We start from the raw sequence: 27,667 nt of genomic DNA on the forward strand, positions 1-27,667 counted from the left end.
ATAAAATATTATGATTGACGGTATCGAAACAACACCTGTGCTTCATAACCCAGCAGACTGGGCAATAAAAAGTGTGAAGTTAAGTGTATTATATTTATATAGCACCTTTTCTCTAGTGACTCAAAGCCCTTTACATAGTGAAACCTGATATCTAAGTTACATTCAAACCAGTGTGGGTTTGAATGTCTTGCCCAAGGACACAACGGCAGTGACTAGGATGTCGGAAGCGGGAATCGAACCTGCAACCCTCAAGTTGCTGGCAGGGCCGCTCTACCAACCGAGCTATGCTGCACCCTTTCTGAAGTCTTTCCTCTCCTGTGTCAAAATCTACAACTACACACAACACTCGCACTGAATTGCGATGTTTAAGTGTGGCGGCTTTTACTGGCACTTGTCACGATTGTGTTGGCTTCGGAGGACCAAACGTGTGAGCTAGGGGGCTAACATCCTTGCCAAAGTTGCCCCATGAACTACAATTATAGTATAACTCGGGGGTCGGCAACACACGGCTCTTTAGCGCCGCGCCCGGGAATCATTTTTGGTGATTTAACCCCCAATTCCAACCTTTGATGCTGTTGGGAGAGTGGCTGTGCCAGCAACTCAAGGGTTCTTGGTTCAATCCCCACCTTCTACCATCCTAGTCAAGTCCGTTCAATCAATCAATCAATGTTTATTTATATAGCCCCAAATCACAAATGTCTCAAAGGACTGCACAAATCATTACGACTACAACATCCTCGGGAGACACGTCACCCTTGCTCCTGATTGGTCCTGGTTAGCCCCTTGCATGGCAGCTCCCGCCATCAGTGTGTGAACGGGTGAATGTGGAAATAGTGTCAAAGTGCTTTGAGTACCTTGAAAATGTAGAAAAGCGCTATACAAATATAACCCATTTACCATTGGCAGGAAAATCAAGTGGTTCGGACTTTAATTCCAATGTTTAGGGCTTACTTTAGGACATGGGTGTCAAACTCTAGCCCGCCGTGTAATATCAAATTAACACTAGAGCTGGCCCGCCGCTGTAAAACCGCATTCACCGCTAACACTCTTACTTGCCAACCCTCTCGACTCATGAAGTTCAGTGACCCTCCCGAACTTAACACTGTTACAAATATGCGCCACACTGTGAACCCACACCAGACAAGAATGACACATTTCGGGAGAACATCCGCACCGTAACACAACATAAACACAACAGAACAAATACCCGCTAACACTCTTACTTGCCAACCTTCTCGACTCCCGAAGTTTAGTGACCCTCCCGAATTACAACAATATTAAGGGTGGGCTTTAAAGGCACTGCCTTTGGCGTTCTCTACAACCTGTCACCACGTCCGCTTTTCCTCTACACAAAGAGCGTGTCGGCCCAGTCACATACTATATGCGGCTTATACACACAAGTGAATGCAACGCATACTTGGTCAACAGCCATACAGGTCACACTGAGGGTGGCCGTATAAATAACTTTTAACACTGTTACAAATATGCGCCACACTGTGAACCCACACCAAACAAGAATGACACATTTCGGGAGAACATCCGCACCGTAACACAACAGAACAAATACCCGCTAACACTCTGACTTGCCAACCCTCTCGACTCCCGAAGTTTAGTGACCCTCCCGTATTTCATCCTGGACAACAATATTAAGGATGGGTTTTAAAGGCACTGCCTTTGGTGTTCTCTACAACCTGTCACCACGTCCGCTTTTCCTCTACACAAACAGCGTGTCGGCCCAGTCACATACTATATGCGGCTTATACACACAAGTGAATGCAACACATACTTGGTCAACAGCCATACAGGTCACACTGAGGGTGCCCGTATAAATAACTTTTAACACTGTTACAAATATGCGCCACACTGTGAACCCACACAAAACAAGAATGACACATTTCGGGAGAACATCCGCACCATAACACAACATAAACACAACAGAACAAATACCCGCTAACACTCTTACTTGCCAACCCTCTCGACTCCCGAAGTTCAGTGACCCTCCCGAATTTCATCCCGGACAACAATATTAAGGGTGGGCTTTAAAGGCACTGCCTTTGGCGTTCTCTACAACCTGTCACCACGTCCGCTTTTCCTCTACACAAACAGCGTGTCGGCCCAGTCACATACTATATGCGGCTTATACACACAAGTGAATGCAACGCATACTTGGTCAACAGCCATACAGGTCACACTGAGGGTGGCCCTATAAATAACTTTTAACACTGTTACAAATATGCGCCACGCTGTGAACCCACACCAAACAAGAATGACACATTTCGGGAGAACATCCGCACCATAACACAGCATAAACACAACAGAACAAATACCCGCTAACACTCTTACTTGCCAACCCTCTCGACTCCTGAAGTTTAGTGACCCTCCTGAATTTCATCCTGGACAACAATATTAAGGGTGGGCTTTAAAGGCACTGCCTTTGGCGTTCTATACAACCTGTCACCACGTCCGCTTTTCCTCTACACAAACAGCGTGTCGGCCCAGTCACATACTATATGCGGCTTATACACACACACAAGTGAATGCATGCATACTTGGTCAACAGCCATACAGGTCACACTGAGGGTGGCCCTATAAATAACTTTTAACACTGTTACAAATATGCGCCACACTGTGAACCCACACCAAACAAGAATGACACATTTCGGGAGAACATCCGCACCATAACACAGCATAAACACAACAGAACAAATACCCGCTAACACTCTTACTTGCCAATTCTCTCGACTCCCGAAATTCAGTGACCCTCCCGAATTTCATCCCGGACAACAATATTTGGGGCGGGCTTTAAAGGCACTGCCTTTGGCGTTCTCTACAACCTGTCACCACGTCCGCTTTTCCTCTACACAAACAGCGTGTCGGCCCAGTCACATACTATATGCGGCTTATACACACAAGTGAATGCAAGGCATACTTGGTCAACAGCCATACAGGTCACACTGAGGGTGGCCCTATAAATAACTTTTAACACTGTTACAAATATGCGCCACACTGTGAACCCACACCAAACAAGAATGACACATTTCGGGAGAACATCCGCACCATAACACAACATAAACACAACAAAACAAATACCTGCTAACACTCTTACTTGCCAATCCTCTCGACTCCCGAAATTCAGTGACCCTCCCGAATTTCATCCTGGACAACAATATTTGGGGCGGGCTTTAAAGGCACTGCCTTTGGCGTTCTCTACAACCTGTCACCACGTCCGCTTTTCCTCTACACAAACAGCGTGTCGGCCCAGTCACATACTATATGCGGCTTATACACACAAGTGAATGCAATTCATACTTGGTCAACAGCCATACAGGTCACACTGAGGGTGGCCGTATAAATAACTTTTAACACTGTTACAAATATGCGCCACACTGTGAACCCACACCAAACAAGAATGACACATTTCGGGAGAACATCCGCACTATAACACAACATATACACAACAGAACAAATACCCGCTAACACTCTTACTTGCCAACCCTCTCGACTCCTGAAGTTTAGTGACCCTCCTGGATTTCATCCTGGACAACAATATTAAGGGTGGGCTTTAAAGGCACTGCCTTTGGCGTTCTATACAACCTGTCACCACGTCCGCTTTTCCTCTACACAAACAGCGTGTCGGCCCAGTCACATACTATATGCGGCTTATACACACAAGTGAATGCAATTCATACTTGGTCAACAGCCATACAGGTCACACTGAGGGTGGCCGTATAAATAACTTTTAACACTGTTACAAATATGCGCCACACTGTGAACCCACACCAAACAAGAATGACACATTTCGGGAGAACATCCGCACTATAACACAACATATACACAACAGAACAAATACCCGCTAACACTCTTACTTGCCAACCCTCTCGACTCCTGAAGTTTAGTGACCCTCCTGGATTTCATCCTGGACAACAATATTAAGGGTGGGCTTTAAAGGCACTGCCTTTGGCGTTCTATACAACCTGTCACCACGTCCGCTTTTCCTCTACACAAACAGCGTGTCGGCCCAGTCACATACTATATGCGGCTTATACACACAAGTGAATGCAATTCATACTTGGTCAACAGCCATACAGGTCACACTGAGGGTGGCCGTATAAATAACTTTTAACACTGTTACAAATATGCGCCACACTGTGAACCCACACCAAACAAGAATGACACATTTCGGGAGAACATCCGCACTATAACACAACATATACACAACAGAACAAATACCCGCTAACACTCTTACTTGCCAACCCTCTCGACTCCTGAAGTTTAGTGACCCTCCTGGATTTCATCCTGGACAACAATATTTGGGGTGGGCTTTAAAGGAACTGCCTTTGGCGTTCTCTACAACCTGTCACCACGCCCGCTTTTCCTCTACACAAACAGCGTGTCGGCCCAGTCACATACTATATGCGGCTTATACACACAAGTGAATGCAAGGCATACTTGGTCAACAGCCATACAGGTCACACTGAGGGTGGCCGTATAAATAACTTTTAACACTGTTACAAATATGCGCCACACTGTGAACCCACACCAAACAAGAATGACACATTTCGGGAGAACATCCGCACCATAACACAACAGAACAAATACCCGCTAACACTCTTACTTGCCAACCCTCTCGACTCCTGAAGTTTAGTGACCCTCCCGAATTTCATCCTGGACAACAATATTAAGGGTGGGCTTTAAAGGCACTGCCTTTGGCGTTCTTTACAACATGTCACCACGTCCGTTTTTCCTCTACACAAACAGCGTGTCGGCCCAGTCACATAATATATGCGGCTTATACACACAAGTGAATGCAATGCATACTTGGTCAACAGCCATACAGGTCACACTGAGGGTGGCCGTATAAATAACTTTTAACACTGTGACGGCGTGGCGCAGTGGGAGAGTGGCCGTGCGCAACCTGAGGGTCACTGGTTCAAATCCTACCTAGAACCAACCTCTTCACGTCCGTTGTGTCCTGAGCAAGACACTTCACCCTTGCTCCTGATGGGTGCTGGTTGGCGCCTCCCTCCATCAGTGTGTGAATGTGTGTGTGAATGGGTAAATGTGGAAGTAGTGTCAAAGCGCTTTGAGTACCTTGAAGGTAGAAAAGCGCTATACAAGTACAACCCATTTATCATTTATCACTGTTACAAATATGCGCCACACTGTGAACCCACACCAAACAAGAATGACACATTTCGGGAGAACATCCGCACCATAACACAACATAAACACAACCGGACAAATACCCAGAACGCCTTGCAGCACTAACTCTTCCGGGACGCCACAATATACACCCCCCGCTATCACCAAACCCCGTCCACCTCAACCCCACCGCCGAAAAGAGGCATTCAATTTTTATTTAAATTTTATTTGATATGCCATTAATATTTTTAAATTATTATTATTATTTGAAACTGGATTTTGCATGTCACTATAAAGTTATATAAGCCTTGCTTGTTCAATATTTAATGCAAAAATTGTTTGGGTCCCTATTAAAAGGTTCATTTGTTCAACCTCGGCCCGCGGCTTTGTTCGGTTTTACATTTTGTCCCACTCTGTATTTGAGTTTGACACCCCTGCTTTAGGATATAGAAGTGGAGAGGGCTTACAGGAGAAGTTTCTGCGCAAAATAAGGCTTATTTTTCATTTTTGGTTTGGCTGAAGCATGAGTAATGTGTGTGCGTGAGCGTACACATGTTGAAATACACATCGGCAGGAAGCAGGCTGAAGTAGACATTCGGTCCCGGCCGTAATCGTTGTGCCGCTTACTTCCTGTCATGTCGCGTTACATAACAACACATAAAGATGATTCAAGTTGTGTACGTCTGCTGCTCAACAGTCTTTATAGCCTGCGGTCACGGCAGCGGCGCACTTTCAAAGAGGCCTTTTTTTGTGGCGCCAACACGGAAGAGGAGGATGGAATTCCACTTAGTCGGCGTCTAGGAATATTATCCTATTTCTCATAAAGGAATTAAATAAGAAAAACAAAAACAATGTATGTGTTGTAAGTCTCAGCCACGTTTTAAGGGGGAAAAAATCAAGGAAATAAGAGTGTTTGCTTGGATTTGTATGTGTGTTAGCACTGATTTTCTCTAGGGAGTAGTCTTATTTGAAGTAGTTTTTGTCAGGTTTGCCCCTGACAGTTTGGTTGTGTTTTAGTTTTTCCTCTGTGTTGGTTGTATTTCCTGTCAGCGCTCTTGTTTTGGTTCTGTTTCCTGTTTGTTTCCCTGAGTGTTGTGTCCCCTCAGCTGCGGCTGATTGGCACCTGGCGGCATAGCTCGGTTGGTAGAGTGGCCGTGCCAGCAACTTGAGGGTTGCAGGTTCGATTCCCGCTTGTGCCATCCTAGTCACTGTCGTTGTGTCCTTGGGCAAGACACTTTACCCACCTGCTCCCAGTGCCACCCACACTGGTTTAAATGTTATTTAGATATTGGGTGTCACTATGTAAAGCGCTTTGAGTCACTTGAGAAAAGCGCAATATAAATATAATTCACTTCACTGGCCACACCTGGTGTCAATCAGCCAGGTGCTATTTCAACCTGCTTTGTCCTCCACTCGGTGTTGGAGTATTGTCGTGTCGATGTCCCCACTAACTGTCATTGTCGATATCGTCATAGCGGTAAGCTGTTCCTGTTAGCTATTTGTAGTTTGCCTTCTCCTAGCTTTTTTGTTTCGGGTTTTCTTGTTAGCCATTAGCTGTTTCCAGTTTTTCTGTTTGCTGGTTCCTGTTTTCATTCTGGCTATACCTAGTTCAATCAATCAATGTTTACTTATATAGCCCTAAATCACTAGTGTCTCAAAGGGCTGCACAAACCACTACGACATCCTCGGTAGGCCCACATAAGGGCAAGGAAAACTCACACCCAGTGGGACGTCGGTGACAATGACGACTATGAGAACCTTGGAGAGGACGAAAGCAATGGATGTCGAGCGGGTCTAACATGATACTGGGAAAGTTCAATCCATAATGGATCCAACACGGATGCGAGAGTCCAGTCCAAAGCGGATCCAACACAGCAGCGAGAGTCCCGTTCACAGCGGAGCCAGCAGGAAACCATCCCAAGCGGAGGCGGATCAGCAGCGCAGAGATGTCCCCAGCCGATACACAGGCGAGCAGTACATGGCCACCGGATCGGACCGGACCCCCTCCACAAGGGAGAGTGGGACATAGGGGAAAAAGAAAAGAAACGGCAGATCAACTGGTCTAAAAAAGGGAGTCTACTTAAAGGCTAGAGTATACAAATGAGTTCCTGGTTTGTGTTTTTTTACTTTTTATTTTGAACATTTAATCATGTTTTCCTGGACAAATCCTGCCGTCTCTGCATCCTGGGGTTCGTCACCAACACACTGTGACAGTTTTGTAGTTTCCAAAAGCACAATCAGAATCGGAATAGTTTTTATTGCCGTTGTTTGAGAACGGGTTCACAAACTAGGAATTTTACTTGGTGCTATTGTGCAACTTAAAACGCATATAACACAGACTAATGAAATTATTGTTTAATGAAATCAAACAATGTTTAAGTTTAATAACTTAAACACTGTTACAAATATGTGCCACATTGTGAACCCCCACCAAACAAGAATGACGCATACGGGAGAACATCCGCACCGTAACACAATTAATGAAATTAAACAATGGATGTCCGCTAGGGCTGGGCGATATATCGATATACTCGATATACCGCGGGTTTGTCTTTGTGCGATATAGAAAATGGCTATATCGTGATTTTAGAGTATACGTTCTCACGCAGTTGCTTTTAGCTGCAGGCATTACACTACAGGCTCTTCTCAATCTTTCTTGTCTATCCTACTCACAGACAAGCGCACTTTCTTACATACGTCACATACTGTCACGTCATACGCCCTCGCATGAGAAGTAGCAGCATGGGTAACATTAGCTGTGATGCTAACGGTGTGGTACGGGTGGTAATACGAGACAAAGAAGGTGCCGATCTGGTAACAAATGAAGGAAGAATTCATTCCTAAGAAAAACAGCAAGGGCGTCCATCGTCTGGCGGTGGTTTGGCTTCTAACGGGAATACGTCAAACAAGTATGCGGCAGAAGCGTTGCTACAAAAAGTAACACCTACTGCTAATTTATAGCATCATTTGAAAAGTCCCCCGCTAGAGAATGAAGAGTGCTTGAAACTGCATGTCAACATCTCCGTTCGGTGCCATACCCACAAAATGCCGAAGCAACCACCTCCAGATCGTATAAAAAAATAGTCAACAACAGAATTTAATAACGTCCGTAGTAACCTACCACATAGCTACGGACATACACTATTTGATTTCCTGTTACGCAGCTCATTTGTATTGAAATATCTTGTGTGACATCATGCACATAAGTGCACATTATTTGTTTTAAACCATGGGTTTCAAACTCAGGCCCGCGGGCCAAATTTTGCCTGCCGTGTAATTTCACTTGGCCCTTGAGGCAACATCAAATTAACATCAGAGCTGGCCCGCCGATTTAACACCGCATTCACCGCTAACACTCTTACTTGCCAACCCTCTCGATTTTCCCGGGAGACTCCCGAAGTTCAGTGACCCTCCCGAATTTCATCCCGGACAACAATGTTTGGGGTGGGCTTTTAAGGCACTGCCTTTGGCGTTCTCTACAACCTGTCTCCACGTCCGCTTTTCCCTCTATACAAACAGCGTGCCGGCCCAGGTCACACTGAGGGTGGCCGTATAAATAACTTAAACACTGTTACAAATATGTGCCACACTGTGAACCCCCACCAAACAAGAATGACACATTTCGGGAGAACATCCGCACCGTAAAAGCTTTTTAAATCATTTATCATTAGTAAATATAAGAAAGAAGAGCAAACATTGTTTTAGAAAGACAATAATATATAATATGTATATAAATACAACTTATGATTTCATAATTATACATATAGGTTATATTAAAATGTATATATTACCACTTTATATGGAATTTAAATAAATTGTGTATATAATATATATATAAGTGTACAAATGTATATGTTTGATTTAAATGTTAAACTGTGTATATGAGACGTGTGCTACGTATATGTTGCTTATCCATCCATCCATCCATTTTCTACCGCTTATTCCCTTTCGGGGTCGCGGGGGGCGCTGGCGCCTATCTCAGCTACAATCGGGCGGAAGGCAGGGTACACCCTGGACAAGTCGCCACCTCATCGCAGGGCCAACACAGATAGACAGACAACATTCACACTCACATTCACACACTAGGGCCAATTTAGTGTTGCCAATCAACCTATCAAAAAAAGTAATATAAGTGAAGCATGTTTTAGATTTTATATATTTTGAACCTTGTTCTTGTTGTGATGGGGTAGGTTTATATAAGCGTTGCTTCAACCTTTTTGGCTCAATCATTGCTCAAATGAGTGTTTTTTTTTCTTTTTTTATTGTTGTTCTTTGTTTTATGTGAAGATTGCCGAAATAAATGAATAAATAAAATAAAATAAAAAATAAAATAACACAACAGAACCAATACCCAGAATCCCTTGCAGCACTAACTCTTCCGGGACGCCACAATATACACCCCCCGCTATCACCAAACCCCGTCCACCTCAACCCCATCGCCGAAAAGAGGCATTTAATTTTTATTTAAATTTTATTTGATATGCCATTGATATTTTTTAATCATTATTATTATTTGAAACTTGATTTTGCATGTCACTATAAAGTTATATAAGCCTTGCTTGTTCAATATTCAATGCAAAACTTGTTTGGGTCCCTATTAAAAGGTTCATTTGTTCAACCTCGGCCTTTGTTTGGTTATAAATTTTGGCCCACTCTGTATTTGAGTTTGACACCCCTGTTTTAAACTATTGTAGTGGCGTTCTGTACAAAAAGTGCACTTTAATTTAGTGTTGTTTTGATCCGTCATCTCAGTGACATCATGCACAAAAGTGCACTAATAGCTTGTTTTAAAATGTTTCTGACAATCTTGCACTTTCTGTTTTGAAATGACATGAATGTTTGTGCCACTGCTTAAGTTGCAGAGAGGTTTCCCTCTCTGCATGAAAGTTTAAAAGTAGCATATATTAATGCAGTATGAAGAAGAATGTTTTAATGTAGACACATAGAATCATCACACTGCTGTGATTATATGCATCAAGTATTCATTCAAGGCTAAGGCAAAATATCCAGATATATATCGTGTATCGTGATATGGCTTAAAAATATTGAGATATTAATAAAAGGCCATATCGCCGCTATTTTTATGCAACTCAACGCTAAGAAAACGGAGATGCTGATTATCGGTCCTGCTGGACACCGACCTCTATTTAATAATACCACCATAACATTTGACAACCAAACAATTACACAAGGCGACTCAGTAAAGAATCTGGGTATTATCTTCGATCCAACTCTCTCCTTTGAGACACACATTAAGAGTGTTGCTAAAACGGCCTTCTTTCATCTCAGTAATATCGCTAAAATTTGTTCCATTTTGTCCACTAATGATGCTGAGATCATTATTCATGTGTTCTTTACGTCTCGCCTTGATTACTGTAACGTATTATTTTCGTGTCTCCCTCTGTCTAGCATTAAAAGATTACAGTTGGTCCAAAAATGCGGCTGCTAGACTTTTGACAAGAACAAGAAAGTTTGATCATATTACGCCTGTACTGTATATACCTTTATATATACCTATACTGTATATACCTTTATATATACCTATACTGGCTCACCTGCACTGGCTTCCCGTGCACTTAAGATGTGACTTTAAGGTTTTACTACTTACATATAAAATACTTGAACACTGTTACAAATATGCGCCACACAGTTAACCCACACCAAACAGGAATGACAAACACATTTTGGGAGAACATCTGCACCGTAACGCAACATAAACACAAAACAGAACAAATACCCAGAACCCCTTGCAGCGCTAATTCTTTTGGGACGCTACAACGCTTTGTGACTTCAATAATAAATATGTCAGTGCCATTTTTTTGGCTTTTTTTTTCCCATAACTTGAGTTGATTTATTTTGGAAAACCTTGTTACATTGTTTAATGCATCCAGCGGGGCATCACAACAAAATTAGACATAATAATGTGTTCATTCCACGACTGTATATATTGGTATCGGTTGATATCGGAATCGGTCATTAAAAGTTGGACAAAAACAGAATATCGGATATCGGCAAAAAAAGCCATAATCGGATATCTCTAGTCTCCAAGAATGATGTGCAGATTTTAAAGATAATATACAGCTAAGATACACTATATTGCCAAAAGTATTTGGCCACCTGCCTTGACTCACATATGAATTTGAATTGCCATTCGATGGAATTGTCCAAAATGTTTTGGTTTCCTGGACCACTCAAAGTTCCTTTCACTGGAACTAAAGGGCAAAGCTCAACTCCTGAAAAACCAACCCCACACCATAATTCCTCCTCCACCAAAATTCACACTCTGCACAATGCAGTCCGAAATGTACCTGTGAGGGGGCGTGGCCGGCGGACCTGTAGCGAGATGGGCGACAGAAACAGATGTTCCCACCTGGGCGCGTTTGTGTATTCACCTGGCACTGTTTAAAAGGGCTGCAGCCGAGAAGGACGGGGCGGGAGAAGTTGGAGCGAGTGGCGAAGAGAGAACCCGAGCACGAGCGGAAGCTAGAGCAAGACGGAGACACAAATGGCAGGCTGAAAAGCAACCTGAAGAGCGCGACCGTCACCGGAGTTGAGGAAGGCTGAAAAGCGACCGGAAGAGCGAGACAGGCAGAAGACCCAACTCCTTGGTGGTTAGAGGAACCCGGAGGGAAGAGTCCTTCCACAGTAGAATTGTCCTGGCAACCTCCAAACCCAGACTGGTCCATCAGATTTCCGAATGAGAAAGCGTCTCTACTGCTCTTGAGTCCAGTAACGACGTGTTTCACCCCCCTGCATTTCACGCTTGGCATTGGACTTTGTGATGTATGTCTTAGATGCAGCTGCTCGGCCATGGAAACCCATTCCATGAAGCTCTCTGCGTACTGTGCGTGGGCTAATTGGAAGGCCACATGAAGTTTGGAGCTCTGTAGCAACTGACCGTGCGGAAAGTCTTTGCACCATGCGCTTCAGCATCCGCTGACCCCTCCCTGTCAGTTTACGTGGTCTACCACTTGGTGGCTGGGTTGCTGTTGTTCCCAAACTCTTCATTTTTCTTATAATAAAGTTGACTTTGGAATATTTTGGAGCAAGGAAAGTTCACGACTGGATTTGTTGCACAGGTGGCATCCTATGACAGTTCCACGGCCCATTCTTTCACAAATGTTTGTAGAAACAGCCTCCATGCCCAAGTGCTTGATGCTAAACACTGGGCCAAGTGATTAAGACTCCTGATTCTCGTCATTTGGATGGGTGGCCAAATACTTTTGGCAATATCAGTTTGATGAACAGATGCGTTATGATATTTTACAAAGTAGCAAGAAGTGTGTTCCAATCCCATCTACTGTGTTGCGTTGGAACGACGAGCTACACGGACAGTCCCATTATAATGGGTTCGTGAACAAGGAAAAATACACCTAGTTGTAAAAATTGATGTTAAAAATTACATCAAATCTTTCTGTTGCGTTGCAAATGGACCTGTGGCGGCCTAATGATTTTGTGATTGAATCACAGTCCTGCTATCATCTCCAAGTAAAATGCAGCTTTCTGGACTTCTGCTCGTCCTAAAAGGTTGTTGTTGTGCAAATGAAGGAAGCCTCGGCCGTTAATAGCGTAAAGCAGGTTGCCATAGTTACCTGTCAACCTCCACTTTTTGTTTCTGGCTCTAAATAAAACTGGTTGATTGGTCCCTGGGGGCGGCGTGACAATTAATACGTGCGTGTGGAGTCTTGACAAGGAACGTTGAGGCCATAAACCAGATTATTGTTTTGTCTTGGTGACAAGGTTCTCGTTCAACCAAATACTCAGGGAGGAAAAAAATATGCCTTAAGTGGAGGAAAATGTCAGCATGTATCATAAAACGTCACCTCGGTCGGCGGCTTGAAGGTATAATTTCACAGTCGCTTTTATTGCGAGGGTGAAAAATATGACGCCCGACCATAGAACTAAAAATGAAACTTATTGGATGTGCTGATTTCAAGTGTTGGGTTAGTTACTGAAAACAAGTAAGTAGTTACTTTATTTCAAAAGTGACTCGGTTACTTACACCAACAAGTAATGGGTTAATGTGAAAAGTAACTATTTAGTTCCATCAATCTTCTTCCGCCTATCCGAGGTCAGGTCACGGGGGCAGCAGCCTAAGCAGGGAAGCCCAGACTTCCCTCTCCCTAGCCACTTCGTTCCCAGGCCAGCCGGGAGAGATAGTCTTCCCAACGTGTCCTGGGTCTTCCCCGTGGCCTCCTACCGGTTGGACGTGCCCTAAACACCACCCTAGGGAGGCGTTCGGGTATTTTTATTTTTTTAAAGCCCCCATTAATGCCCTTTTAGCCTTCATTTCAGTACTGTTATTGCAATGGAGAATAATACAATCTGTTGATCAACTTGACATGCATTTGCATCACTGAACTCTGCTAAGCCATGTGGTCTACATACAACACACAAAGATATGTTTCAAACTCTCAATTTGTTTCAGACCAGAACAAATTGACAAACCTATTTTAAATAGCTGCAACATAACATACATAAGTAACAAACAGCATAATAACAACATAGCTGTAAACCTGGCTTCACCCAAGAGAGGCACACATGACATACACAAAGCAGAACCAGGCATTTTTTTTTCTCTCAAGGAATTGTGAAATGCAATCATGCCTTCAGGAGATCAAAACTGTACTGAAGCCCAGAACACTTTACGCATTTCCCCAGTTTTAGTTTAGAGATAAGGAAGGATTGGCCTGGCCCACTAGGACCCCTCTTTATTTTTTTTTATTTTATAGTCTATACATTTAGAGTGATGTGATAATCAAACACTCTAGAAGTCTAGATTGAAAAAGTATATAAGAGAATTGACAGAGTGTGTGTACTTTCTGTGCTGAATGATGAGCAGAGGCAGAGTTTGGAGTGCTGTCTTGGCCAGTAGATAGTAGAGATGCGCGGTTTGCGGTCTCATCCGCGGAGTATCTGCGGGTTGGGCGGGTGACATGATGAAAAAAAAAGATTTTAATTCGATTCGGGCGGGTGGCGGTTGAACCATTCGGAAATATTTGCTGAATATAAGAATGACAAACACATTTCGGGAGAACATCCTCCCAGTAACACAACATAAACACAACATAACAAACACCCAGAGTCCTTTGCATCCATGATACTTCCTGACTATTTTATACACCCCGCTAGCAGCAAACCCCCCCCCCCCCCCCCCCCCCCCCCCCCCGAGTACGTTGGTAAGGTGGGTGGGGTTGGGGGCACGGGGGTGTAAATTATATTCAGGAATTGTCACGGATGAAAAGGATTCTGGGTATTTGTTGTGTTGCGTTACTGGGAGGATCTTCTCCCGAAATGTGTTTGTCATTCTTGTTTGGTGTGGCTTCACAGCGTGGCGCATATTACTAAGAGTGTTAAAATTGTTTATATCACAATCATCAGTGTACTCTGTGTCATCCTGTATGCCTTTCAATCTTGTACGTGTGATTGCGGAAGCTGCAAACAACATGTTGCTGGACTAACAATTGGTTTGTACATGTTGTTGAAGGTGTTAAAGGCAATGGCTTCACAGCACGCCCTTATTCTTGTCATCAGGATGAACACCATTGTATTTTCGCGAGAACTTTAGCGGCTCCCATTGTCTTCTGTACTCTGTGAAAACGGGTTTAAATAGCTCTTTGAGTGATAAAGGTGGCCGACCTCTGATGTATTTCAACGGGCGGGTGGCGGGCGGTTGCGGTTCTGATAAAATGTTGGTTCGGGTGGACGGCGGGCGGATGACGACTTTGGTGATGCGGTTGCGGATGACATAATTGCCCATCCGCGCATCACTAGTCGATAGGATCGTTGATCTAAGACACAACTTACATTGAAATAAAATGTTCTTTTCTTTGTGCTCGACTAAAGAAAAGTAGTGAGAATATCTCCATGTCAAGAAACTCGACTTTGGCTCCGAAATGATGTCTTGTTACTAAACACAGACACGCCCCCCCCCCCCCCCCCCCCCCCCCCCCCCCCGCCAAAAGGGACAAGCTGTAGAAAATGTATATATATATATTAGGGGTGTAACGGTACACAAAAATTTCGGTTCGGTACATACCTCGGTTTAGAGGTCACGGTTCGGTTCATTTTCGGTATAGTAAGAAAACAACAAAATAATTTTTGGGGGGTTATTTATTTACCAAATTTGCAAAATATTCCACCAAAAATATTTTTCCTCGTGGAATATTTGATGGGAATTAATCGGAACCTTGGATAGGTCAATAATTCATAATAACATTGGTTTTGATTCAATATTATGTTTTGAGCAATGACAGGTTGAAAGAAAAAAAACCCGCATTGAGAAACGTGGCTTCCCTCGGAGACACTGGCGGGCCGCCACACCCCTCCGACTTTCAGTTAGTACAGGTACGACCATATAATCTAACTAAAACAATAGTAACACAATAAGCAGATAAGGGATTTTCCAGATTTATCCTAGTAAATGTGTCTGATAACATCTGAATCGCTCTCACTGCCCTCGCCTTTTTTTTTTCCTTTTTTTTTCTTTCTAGTGCTTCACTCTAACTTTCCTCATCCACAAATCTTTCATCCTTGCTCAAATTAATGGGGAAATTGTCGCTTTCTCGGTCCGAATCGCTCTCGCTGCTGGTGCCATGATTGTAAACAATGTGAGGATGTGAGGAGCCCTACAACCGGGGACGTCACGTGCACATCGTCTGCTACTTTATTAGCGACCAAAAGTTGCGAACTTTATCATCTATGTTCTCTACTCAGCAAAAATATGGCGATATCGCGAATTGATCAAGTATGACACATAGAATGGACATGCTATCCCCGTTTGAATAAGAACATCTCATTTCAGTAGGCCTTTATTGACCCATCAGACCCTGTGGTTGTATCTCTAGTATTCCACAAGCCGCCACACAAACCTGACATGAGCTTTCTTTCAGGCGATGCTGAGGTAGCAGAGGCCGCCGTGCAGCAGATGACCGAAGAGCAGCGGCAGCAGAACGGTCTGCAGGAGATCTGCGACATCACCGATGAAGAGGAGGAGAGCAGTGGAGATGACGACGAAGACGACGCTTTTCAGGGTGAGTCCACGGCAATGCTTTGATAGACCATCAGTTATAGCAAAAATTAGGGACCTGTTTTTGGTAAGATTCCAGTTGACATTCAATTGTATCACTCCTACTAGTGTGAATAATTAATACCCCACAAGGCGACATTTAGCCAGTGTGGCCCCCTCCTGTGGAACAGCCTGCGGAGAATGTTATTTAAAAAAACAAAAACAAAAAAAACGACTCTTCTTCATTTCTTAATTCTGGTATTTTCTTTTTATTTATCTTTTGTTTATTGCAATTTTGCTACCCTTGTTCTTACTATTTTGTGTTGTTTTTTTGGATTAATTCAATCAATCAATCAATCAATGTTTATTTATATAGCCCCAAATCACAAATGTCTCAAAGGACTGCACAAATCATTACGACTACAACATCCTCGGAAGAACCCACAAAAGGGCAAGGAAAACTCACACCCAGTGGGCAGGGAGAATTCACATTCAGTGGGACGCCAGCGACAATGCTGACTATGAGAAACCTTGGAGAGGACCTCAGATGTGGGTAACCCCCCCCCCCACTCTAGGGGACCAAAAGCAATGGATGTCGAGCGGGTCTAACATGATACTGTGAAAGTTCAATCCATAGTGGCTCCAACACAGCCGCGAGAGTTCAGTTCAAAGCGGATCCAAGACAGCAGCGAGAGTCCCGTCCACAGGAAACCATCTCAAGCGGAGGCGGATCAGCAGCGTAGAGATGTCCCCAACCGATACACAGGCGAGCGGGTCCATCCTGGTCCCGACGAGCGGTCCATCCTGGGTCTTGACTCTGGACAGCCAGTACTTCATCCATGGTCATCGGACCGGACCCCCTCCACAAGGGAGGGGGGGGACATAGGAGAAAGAAAAGAAGCGGCAGATCAACTGGTCTAAAAAGGAGGTCTATTTAAAGGCTAGAGTATACAGATGAGTTTTAAGGTGAGACTTAATTAATTCATCCATCCATTTTCTACCGTTTGTCCCTTTCGGGGTGCTGGAGCCTATCTCAGCTGCATTCGGGCGGAAGGCGAAGTACACCCTGGACAAGTCGCCACCCTCATCGCCGGGCCAACACAGATAGACAGACAACATTCACACATTAGGGAACATTTAGTGTTGCCAATCAACCTATCCCCAGTATTTATGTTAAACATATTGAAAAAATATTTTTATATCCTTTTTTAGATATATATATATATATATATATATATATATGTGTGTGTATATATATATTTTTTTTTTTTTTTTACTTTTTCCTTATGTTCTTAATTTGATCCCCTGATCTGCCCCCCTCTCCACGAGGGAGAGGATGGCAGGGGAGAAAAGAAAAGAAATCAATCAATCAATCAATCAATGTTTATTTATATAGCCCCAAATCACAAATGTCTCAAAGGACTGCACAAATCATTACGACTACAACATCCTCGGAAGAACCCACAAAAGGGCAAGGAAAACTCACACCCAGTGGGCAGGGAGAATTCACATCCAGTGGGACGCAGTGACAATGCTGACTATGAGAAACGGCAGATCAACTGGTCTAAAAAGGGGGTCTATTTAAAGGCTTGAGTATACAAATGAGCTTTAAGATGGGACTTAAATGCTTCTACTGTGAGGGGGACAAGCATACAAAAATGTTAGGAAAAGATGTTCAGTGTTTCCCCCAGAAAATTTGGTAGTTAAAGGCCTACTGAAATTAGATTTTCTTATTCAAACGGGGATAGCAGGTCCATTCTATGTGTCATACTTGATAATTTCGCGATATTGCCATATTTTTGCTGAAAGGATTTAGTAGAGAACATCGACCATAAAGTTAAAATTTTGGTTGCTAATAAAAAAGCCTTGCCTGTACCGGAAGTAGCAGACGATGACGTCACCGGTGTGAGGGCTCCTCTCGTCCTCACATTGTTTGTAATGGAGCCTCCAGCAGCAAGACCATATTCAGACCGAGAAAACGACAATTTCCCCATTAATGTGAGTGAGGATGAAAGATTCGTGGATGATGATATTGATAGCGAAAGACTAGAAAAATGTTTAAAAAAAAATAAAATAAAGTTTTAAAAAAAAGGCGATTGCATTGGGAGCGATTAAGATGTTTTTAGACACATTTACTAGGATAATTCTGGAAAATCCCTTATCTGCTTATTGTGTTGCTAGTGTTTTAGTGAGTTAAATAGTACCTGATAGTCGGAGGGGTGTGGCCACGGGTGTGTTGACCGCCAAAGTCTCTGAGGGAAGTCACGGCAGCTGCATGGATGGCAGCTGCATGGACGGTAAGAGGCAACTTTTTACACAATTTTCCCACCGAAACCTGTCGGTTGACATGTGGTCGGGATCCATGTTCGCTTGACCGCTCTGATCCATAGTAAAGCTTCACCTCTGGGAATTTTAAACAAACGAATCACCGTATGTTTGTGTGGCTAAAGGCTAAAGTTTCCCACCTCCATCTTTCTACTTTGACTTCTCCATTATTAATTTAATAAATTGCAAAAGATTCAGCAACACAGATGTCCAGAAAACCGTGTAATTATGCGATGAAAAGAGATGACTTTTAGCCGCAAGTGGTGCTGGGGGGGGGCAATATACAGTACTGCAGGCTGCGGTGAAGTAGGCCGGCTTCATCGCATGACGAAGCCTACAACTTTTGGTTGTGTTTTCCGCTCCATTTGCTGAATGGCAATATATATCTCGATATTTTTTCCGTAAAGTAAAAACAACTTTAACCTTAAGGGGTTAAAAGGCATTGCCTCAGAAAAGTAGCATCAGAGAGCTTCACGGTGGCAGAGGGGTTGGTGTGTCTGCCTCACAATACGAAGGTCCTTCAGTCCTGGGTTCAAATCCAGGCTCGGGATCTTTCTGTGTGGAGTTTGCATGTTCTCCCCGTGAATGCGTGGGTTCCCTCCGGGGACTCCGGCTTCCTCCCACTTCCAAAGACATGCACCTGGGGATAGGTTGATTGGCAACACTAAATGGTCCCTAGTGTGTGAATGTTGTCTGTCTATCTGTGTTGGCCCTGTGATGAGGTGGCGACTTGTCCAGGGTGTACCCCGCCTTCCGCCCGATTGTAGCTGAGATAGGCGCCAGCGCCCCCCGCGACCCCAAAAGGGAATAAGCGGTAGAAAATGGATGGAAGTAGCGTCAGATTTACCCAGTAAAAGAAATGTAGATTGGCGCCTATGCGAACCGTAATGCATTTTTTTCCTTTAATTTGCTACCTCTGTAACTTAAAAGTCAGGGTGTTCGTATGAAGTGCCATTTGGATTATTGCGGGGGGTGTAACGGCTCGTGTATTTGTATTGAACCGTTTCGATACGGGGGTTTCGGTCCGGTTCGGAGGTGTATCGAACGAGTTTGTAAGCTAAAGTCTTAACAAGCTGCTCTGCTTTCTGCCTCTCTCTGAGCACCCAGCATTGTCCCGCCCACACAACCATCTGATTGGTTACATACAAAGCCAATCAGCAGTGCGTATTCAAAGCGTTGTAGTCAATGCTTAAGCGTCGAGCAGATATGTGTTTAGTAGCGGACAGCGTACTCTCCCCATATTATACTAAACACTTCCAAGTCACAAGTACTACTAGCATCACTATGAGCCCATTGACCTTCTAGTAACTTAAACTGCAGCTCAGCTCGCTCACAGTTCTGGCTTGAGTTGAAGGCTAATTAGCTTTTAGCGTAACGTTGAACCCTAGACTAACACCATGTAAATATTCAAATGAAAATACCGTATTTTTCGGATTATAAATCGCTCCGGAGTATACGTCGCACCGGCTAAAAATGCATAATAAAGAAGGAAAAAAACATATTTACGTCGCACTGGAGTATAAGTTGTATTTTCGGGGGAAATGTATTTAATAAAATCCAACACCAAGAATAGACATGTGAAAGGCAATTTGAAATAAAGAATAGTGAAATAGTCGAGACCCAGGATGGACCGCTCATCGGGACCCAGGATGGACCGCTCGCCTGTATCGGTTGGGGACATCTCTACGCAGCTGATCCGCCTCCGCTTGAGATGTTTTCCTGTGGACGGGACTCTCGCTGCTGTCTTGGATCCGCTTTGAACTGAACTCTCGCGGCTGTGTTGGATCCACTATGGATTGAACTTTCACAGTATCATGTTAGACCCGCTCGACATCCATTGCTTTCGGTCCCCTAGAGGGGGGGGTTGCCCACATCTGAGGTCCTCTCCAAGGTTTCTCATAGTCAGCATTGTCACTGGCGTCCCACTGGATGTGAATTCTCCCTGCCCACTGGGTGTGAGTTTTCCTTGCCCTTTTGTGGGTTCTTCCGAGGATGTTGTAGTCGTAATGATTTGTGCAGTCCTTTGAGACATTTGTGACTTTGGGGCTATATAAATAAACATTGATTGATTGATTGATTGATTGAACAACAGGCTGAATAAGTGTACGTTATATGAGGCATAAATAACCAACTGAGAAGGTGCCTGGTATGTTAACCTAACATATTATGGTAAGAGTCATTCAAATAACTATAACATATAGAACATGCTATACGTTTACCAAACAATCTGTCACTCCTAATCGATAAATCCATGAAATCTTCTTCCTCGATGTCTCTTCTAAACAACTCTGCCAACTCCAAAGGTATGCTTGTAATCTGCAGTACATGATTTCCTTTTCGGTGCCATTTTTGTTCAGCCCTTCTCAGTTTTTATAAGTTACCGCCAACGTTGAAATGATCCATTTTAATAGCTACGGCAGTAGCATATAGCAGTTAGCATTTCATGACCCACAATGCACTTCTGCCATGACCCTCCCCCGCCGAATTCTTATTGGTTGACGTGCGTTTGACGATTGCTGACATTTTCTTCGTCTCTTCCGCGAATTAGATAAATATTATTTAATATTTTACGGTAATGTGTTAATAATTTCACACACAAGTTGCTCCGGAGTATATGTTGCATGAAAAAAACTGTTACTTATAGTCCGAAAAATATGAGTCGATTAATGTGGACCCCGACTTAAACAAGTTGAAAAACGTATTCGGGTCTTACCATTTAGAGGTCAATTGTACGGAATATGTACTGTACTGTGCAATCTACTAATAAAAGTCTCAATCAATCAATCAAAAAACAGCGCCACCATGTGGTTTGTTGGTCAGAAATGTAATAAGTAGGGGTTTAACGGTACACAAAAAATTTCGGATCGGTACGTACCTTGGTTTAGAGGTCACGGTTCGGTTCATTTTCAGTACAGTAAGAAATCAACAAAATATAAATTTTTTGGTTATTTATTTACCCAATTGTAAACAATGGCTTTATCCTTTCAACATTAGGGACACTATAATAATTCTGCCCACGTAATCCACATTAAACTGCCTCAAGTTGTTGCTTTGATTAAATAAAATGAAACAACCTTTCTTCTACATATAAAAAGTGCAACATTAAACAGTTTCCATTGAAACTGTTTAATGTCAACTCATCATGCTTAATTTATTACAGCATTTGGGAAGCCTGTAGTTGACTTTTATTAAGTAAATGTTGTATTTTTATCAACATGTGATAGCAGGGACCCTGCTATTCAAAACTAGGCTGCTACATTACTAATGATTCATGTAACTATAGCTGAAAAATAGTACAATTGCAATAGGAGAGACTATTCATCCCTGAACACAATGGAGTTCAATGAAATAACAGACAGACAGGGCTTTTAGCTCGGTTGGTAGAGTGGCAGTGCCAGCAACTTGAGGGTTGTAGGTTTGATTCCCGCTTCTGCCCACCTAGTCACTGCCGTTGTGTCCTTGGGCAAGACACTTTACCCACCTGCTCCCAGTGCCACCCACACTGGTTTGAATGTAATTTAGATATTGGGTTTCACTATGTAAAGCGCTTTGAGTCACTTGAGAAAAAGCGCTATATAAATATAATTCAATTCACTTCACTTCACTTTGCTGCCCCTAAAACACGCACGCACACACTCACTCACACACACACACAGAGAAAAATTAGCTAATGTTACGCTAAAAGCTATTTAGCCTTCATCTCAAGCCTATACTGTGAGCGAGCTGAGCTGCAGTTTAAGTTTCTAGAAGGTCAACGGGCTCATAGTGATGTTTGTAATAGTTGTGACTGGGAAGTGTTTAGTATAATTTGGGTAGAGTTCGCTCCTCCCCTGCTAGACGGATATCTGCTCGACGCTAAAGAATTGACTACATCGTTCTTAAGTCTGAATACGCACTGCTGATTGGCTTTGTATGCAACCAATCAGATGGTTATGTGGGCGGGACAATGAGGCAGAGACAGAGGCAGAAAGCAGAGCAGCTTGTGAAGACTTCTGCTTCCGAACTTTTTCGGTATGCCCGCGTGCCCAACCGAAACCCCGTTACCGGAACGGTTCGATACAAATACACGTACCGTTACACCCCTAGTAATAAGACAAAGCAACCCATTAGGGGTTCATGTTATGACAAGCGTTCAGGAGTGGGTTACACCGCAGGGGTGTCCTCATTCCTCTCATGTTCTAACTTCTGTCAAAGAGCGGGACTGTAGACCGCTTCTCACTGCTGAGTCAGCATTGGGTAACCGTAAAAGATTGCTTTTAGCGCTGTTACCAACTCACTGTCTCTCACACACACACCATATTTTCTAGAAAGGGTGGTCCCCCCAAATGATTTTGTCCGCCCCTACACATGAGACATAGAGACAGAAATAAATGGGATGAAAACATTAATCATGCAACCAAAAAAAAAGGCTTGGAGTTTTTGTTGTGTTGACGCTTCATTGCTTTGGCTTATAAAACATTTTTACCTCAGCCGTTGTGCAACACTTTGCATAACTGTCCCTGCAATTGTGGGTGTGTGTGTGTGTGTGTGTGTGTGTGTGTGTGTGTGTGTGTGTGTGTGTGTGTGTGTGTGTGTGTGTGTGTGTGTGTGTGTGTTAATTTGATGGTGTCAGTATTCAGTGGCAAAAAACAACCCAAAGTCCAGATTAAGTGATTTACGATGTGTTCTCTGAAGGGACAATCGTGTTCATGACAATAAATCAATTGAGGGTCAATAAAATACGGAACCGCAAAGAGGATGGGTCGCTGATAGGAAGCAGGCCATTATTGGAAAGAGGGATTTCTATAGTCAAGTTTTAAATTCCCTTTTACCTCAACTTCCAAGAGGATTTTTTTTAGCTCTTTGTTTGCTAATTATGTTTAAAGTCCTACTGAAAGCCACTACTAGCGACCACGCAGTCTGATAGTTTATATATCAATGATGAAATATTAACATTGCAACACATGCCAATACGGCCTTTTTAGTTTACTAAATTGCAATTAGTAGTTCGCGTCCTCCTGCAGCAGCTGTCAAAAAGGCAGCTGTGATCTTGGCTTCTCTCAGAGACACTGGCGGTCACCGCAGCCCTCCGACTTTCAGGTATGACTTTATAATCTCACTAAAACACTAGTAACACAAGGGATTTTCCAGAATTATCCTAGTAAATGTGTCTAATAACATCGGAATCGCTCCCACTGCCGTCGCCTTTTTTTTTTCTTTCTAGTGCTTCACTCTAACTTTCCTCATCCACGAATCTTTCACCGCAGCCCTCCAACTTTCAGGTATGACTTTATAATCTCACTAAAACACTAGTAACACAAGGGATTTTCTAGAATTATCCTAGTAAATGTGTCTAATAACATCTGAATCGCTCCCACTGCCGTCGCCTTTTTTTCTTCTTTCTAGTGCTTCACTCTAACTTTCCTCATCCACGAATCTTTCATCCTCGCTCAAATTAATAGGGAAATTGTTGCTTTCTCCGTCCAAATCGCTCTTGCTGCTGGTGGCTATGATTATCAATCAATCAATCAATGTTTACTTGTATAGCCCTAAATCACGAGTGTCTCAAAGGGCTGCACAAACCACAACACAAACCACTACGACATCCTCGGTAGGCCCACATAAGGGCAAGGAAAACTCACACCCAGTGGGACGTCGGTGACAATGATGACTATGAGAACCTTGGAGAGGAGGAAAGCAATGGATGTCGAGCGGGTCTAACATGATAAACAATGTTCAGATGTGAGGAGCCCTACAACCAGTGACGTCACGCGCACATCGTCTGCTACTTTCGGTACAGGCAAGGCTTTTTTATTAGCAACCAATTTTGCGAACTTTATTGTCGATGTTCTCTACTAAATCCTTTCAGCAAAAATATGGCAATATCGCGAAATGATCAAGTATGACACATAGAATGGACCTGCTATCCCCGTTTAAATAAGAACATCTCATTTCAGTAGGTCTTTAAAGTTGCAAGTTACAAGCATCCTCGCAATGAGTTGGCGTACGAATGTCAACATCTGGTCTTACTCGTTAGCATGAGCTTACAGCTCATGTTTGACATAGCTTTGTTTTTTTTCCAACCACGGTAAGGATAAAGGAGAGTGCTGAAAAGAAGAAGCGGCTGATATTCATCGAATTAAAAAAATAAATCATCAAAAACATGACTTGGGGTGTATCACTTGTCAGTCTGCGCCATTCTGAAGCAGAACGACGTCTAACGCCAGCCAAGGATGTTAAAATATGAAAACAGCAGACCTTTTTCAATTAAACTATGGATAAAGCTGCTGATGGTGTGTTTGACAGCGAGGCACCTAAAATGAGATACTATAGTAGTCCACTCTCCTGCTGTACAACATTATTACATCACCTCTTTTAAAATACTGTAGTTGTTTACTCAATCAATCAATCAATCAATGTTTATTTATATAGCCCTAAATCACAACTGTCTCAAAGGGCTGCACAAATCCTCGGTTCAGATCCCACATGGATACATTACTACATTCTATTGTGTTGTTTTGTATACAACATGAATTATGTATAAGTTTTGAAAAGCACTTCCTTTTTTGAGCACCAACACCCTAAGACAGAGACGAGTGATTGATTGATTGATTGATTGATTGATTGATTGATTGATTGATTGATTGCAACTTTTATTAGTAAATTGCACAGTACAGTACATATTCCGTACAATTGACCACTAAATGGTAACACCCGAATAAGTTTTTCAACGTCTTCAAGTCGGGGTCCACGTAAGCCAATTCATGAGTGCATCCGAAAGACCGGAAGCCCCACCCCCACAATAACAATCCGGTGTATGCTGTCCAGTGTAATGTTGAATGCACCGATTCATATATTGGGGGAAACAAAACAACCACTAAGCTGACGCATGGCAAACTCTTCAGGCCAAGACTCAGCTATGTTTATATGTGTAAATAAAAATGTGAATACAGTCCGTGATACATTTGTAAAGAACATAATGTCATGGCTGTCTTGAGTTTCCAATACTTTATCCAACTCTTATTTTTTTGTGATATAGTGATTGGAGGACAAAAAACATTCATGAATCAATCAATCAATGTTTATTTATATAGCCCCAAATCACAAATGTCTCAAAGGACTGCACAAATCATTACGACTACAACATCCTCGGAAGAACCCACAAAAGGGCAAGGAAAACTCACACCCAGTGGGCAGGGAGAATTCACATCCAGTGGGACGCCAGTGACAATGCTGACTATGAGAAACCTTGGAGAGGACCTCAGATGTGGGCAACCCCCCCTTCTAGGGGACCGAAAGCAATGGATATCGAGCGGATCTAACATGATACTGTGAAAGTTCAATCCATAGTGGATCCAACACAGCCGCGAGAGTTCAGTTCAAGCGGATCCAAGACAGCAGCGAGAGTCCCGTCCACAGGAGACCATCTCAAGCGGAGGCCGATCAGCAGCGTAGAGATGTCCCCAACCGATACACAGGCGAGCGGTCCATCCTGGGTCCCGACGAGCGGTCCATCCTGGGTCTCGACTCTGGACAGCCAGTACTTCATCCATGGTCATCGGACCGGACATAGGAGGAAGAAAAGAAGCGGCAGATCAACTGGTCTAAAAAGGGAGTCTATTTAAAGGCTAGAGTATACAGATGAGTTTTAAGGTAAGACTTAAATGCTTCTACTGAGGTGGCATCTCGAACTGTTACCGGGAGGGCATTCCAGAGTACTGGAGCCCGAACGGAAAACGCTCTATAGCCCGCAGACTTTTTTTGGGCTTTAAGAATCACTAATAAGCCGGAGTCTTTTGAACGCAGATTTCTTGCCGGGACATATGGTACAATACAATCGGCAAGATAGGGTGGAACTAGACCGTGTAGTATTTTATACGTAAGTAGTAAAACCTTAAAGTCACATCTGAAGTGCACAGGAAGCCAGTGCAGGTGAGCCAGTACAGGCGTAATGTGAAGTTTTTGTTCTTTTATGAATTTATTATGGGTCTACTGAAAATGTGAGCAAATCTGCTGGGTCAAAAGTATACATACAGCAATGTTAATATTTGCTTACGTGTCCCTTGGCAAGTTTCACTGCAATAAGGCGCTTTTGGTAGCCATCCACAAGCTTCTGATTGAATTTTTGACCTCTCTTCTTGACTAAATTGGTGCAGTTCAGCTAAATTTGTTGGTTTTCTGACATTGACTTGTTTCTTCCAGCATTGTCCACACGTTTAAGTCAGGACTTTGGCAAGGTGTGATAGCAAAATTACTTGTACTCGTTTTAATTGATGATGTTCTTTGAACGGGTCGCCAAAAGTTGTTTATTGGGCTCAGGAATGTGACACTTATCAAGAGATCTATTGTCTGATCAAGATCTGTCTCCTGTGTCTTTGATGTGACATGTGGACTTTAGTTGACCTGGGCATATGTGTCATCTATTCTTGACCCCCAACAGAGCTAAATTGTTCCCCTTTCCGGAGTAACAACACTATGAACATTACACAAGGGTTAGAAAATGGCCGTGTGTACAATTAGTAAACAGGATGTGACAAAGGGAGCCCCGTGCCCGCTTGTACAGGAAGTGATGTCATCAAAAGGTCAGCCCCCATGGCTTCGAGCAGCATGCGAATGAATGAATGAATGAATGAATGAATGAATGAATGAATGAGTGGTACGCCAAGACATGGTTGACACACAAGGACATATGTGGCGCGATGTAAACATTAGTAAAATTGAAAAGGTTGCAAATAGAGTCAGTTGTATATCGAGGTTTCACTGTAACCTCAACGTTTGATTAAATAGAAGCTTTCATTTATGGATTGCAGTGATTGGTATAATTCACATTGTTAGTATGAAGTATTACACAAAATTGCTTTCCATGAACACATAAAATCCTAGTTTGTGTCTCCATTGCAGCAAGATGTGCTTTACTTCTGTCAGGTGAAGGATTCACATGTGTGATCCATGTGTGAAGAGAGGGATCTTATTTGCATGCCCCCCCCACAACCCCCCCTTCCTCCCGTTGCCTATTGATTTCGCTCCCGTGACATCATCACCCCCCCGCCACCATCTCTTGCGTCCGTCCTGTTGTTGTCGTGGCAACTGTCACCAGGATGCCACCCCCAATCAAAATTTTTCCCCCCGCTGGCTGGACCATCCCTTCTTGTTCTCCTTGAGACCATTTTTCGCCGCAACGCTGTTGGGTTTTTCCCATTTCTTTTTTTTTTA

At 43.2% G+C, this 27,667-nt stretch overlaps 1 protein-coding gene across 1 annotated transcript in view; it reads left to right on the forward strand.

The window, feature by feature from the left end:
* The window catches only part of LOC133555233 (helicase ARIP4-like), a 176,182-nt gene that overhangs the window by 24,387 nt on the left and 124,128 nt on the right, over positions 1-27,667 (forward strand). The window contains exon 2 of the mRNA XM_061904836.1: positions 16,035-16,175. Coding sequence (XP_061760820.1) covers positions 16,035-16,175 — 141 coding nt within the window. The remainder of the gene's footprint in view (positions 1-16,034; positions 16,176-27,667) is intronic.

Source organism: Nerophis ophidion, linkage group LG06 (assembly GCF_033978795.1).
Source record: "Nerophis ophidion isolate RoL-2023_Sa linkage group LG06, RoL_Noph_v1.0, whole genome shotgun sequence".
NCBI classification, from domain to species: Eukaryota; Metazoa; Chordata; class Actinopteri; order Syngnathiformes; family Syngnathidae; genus Nerophis; species Nerophis ophidion.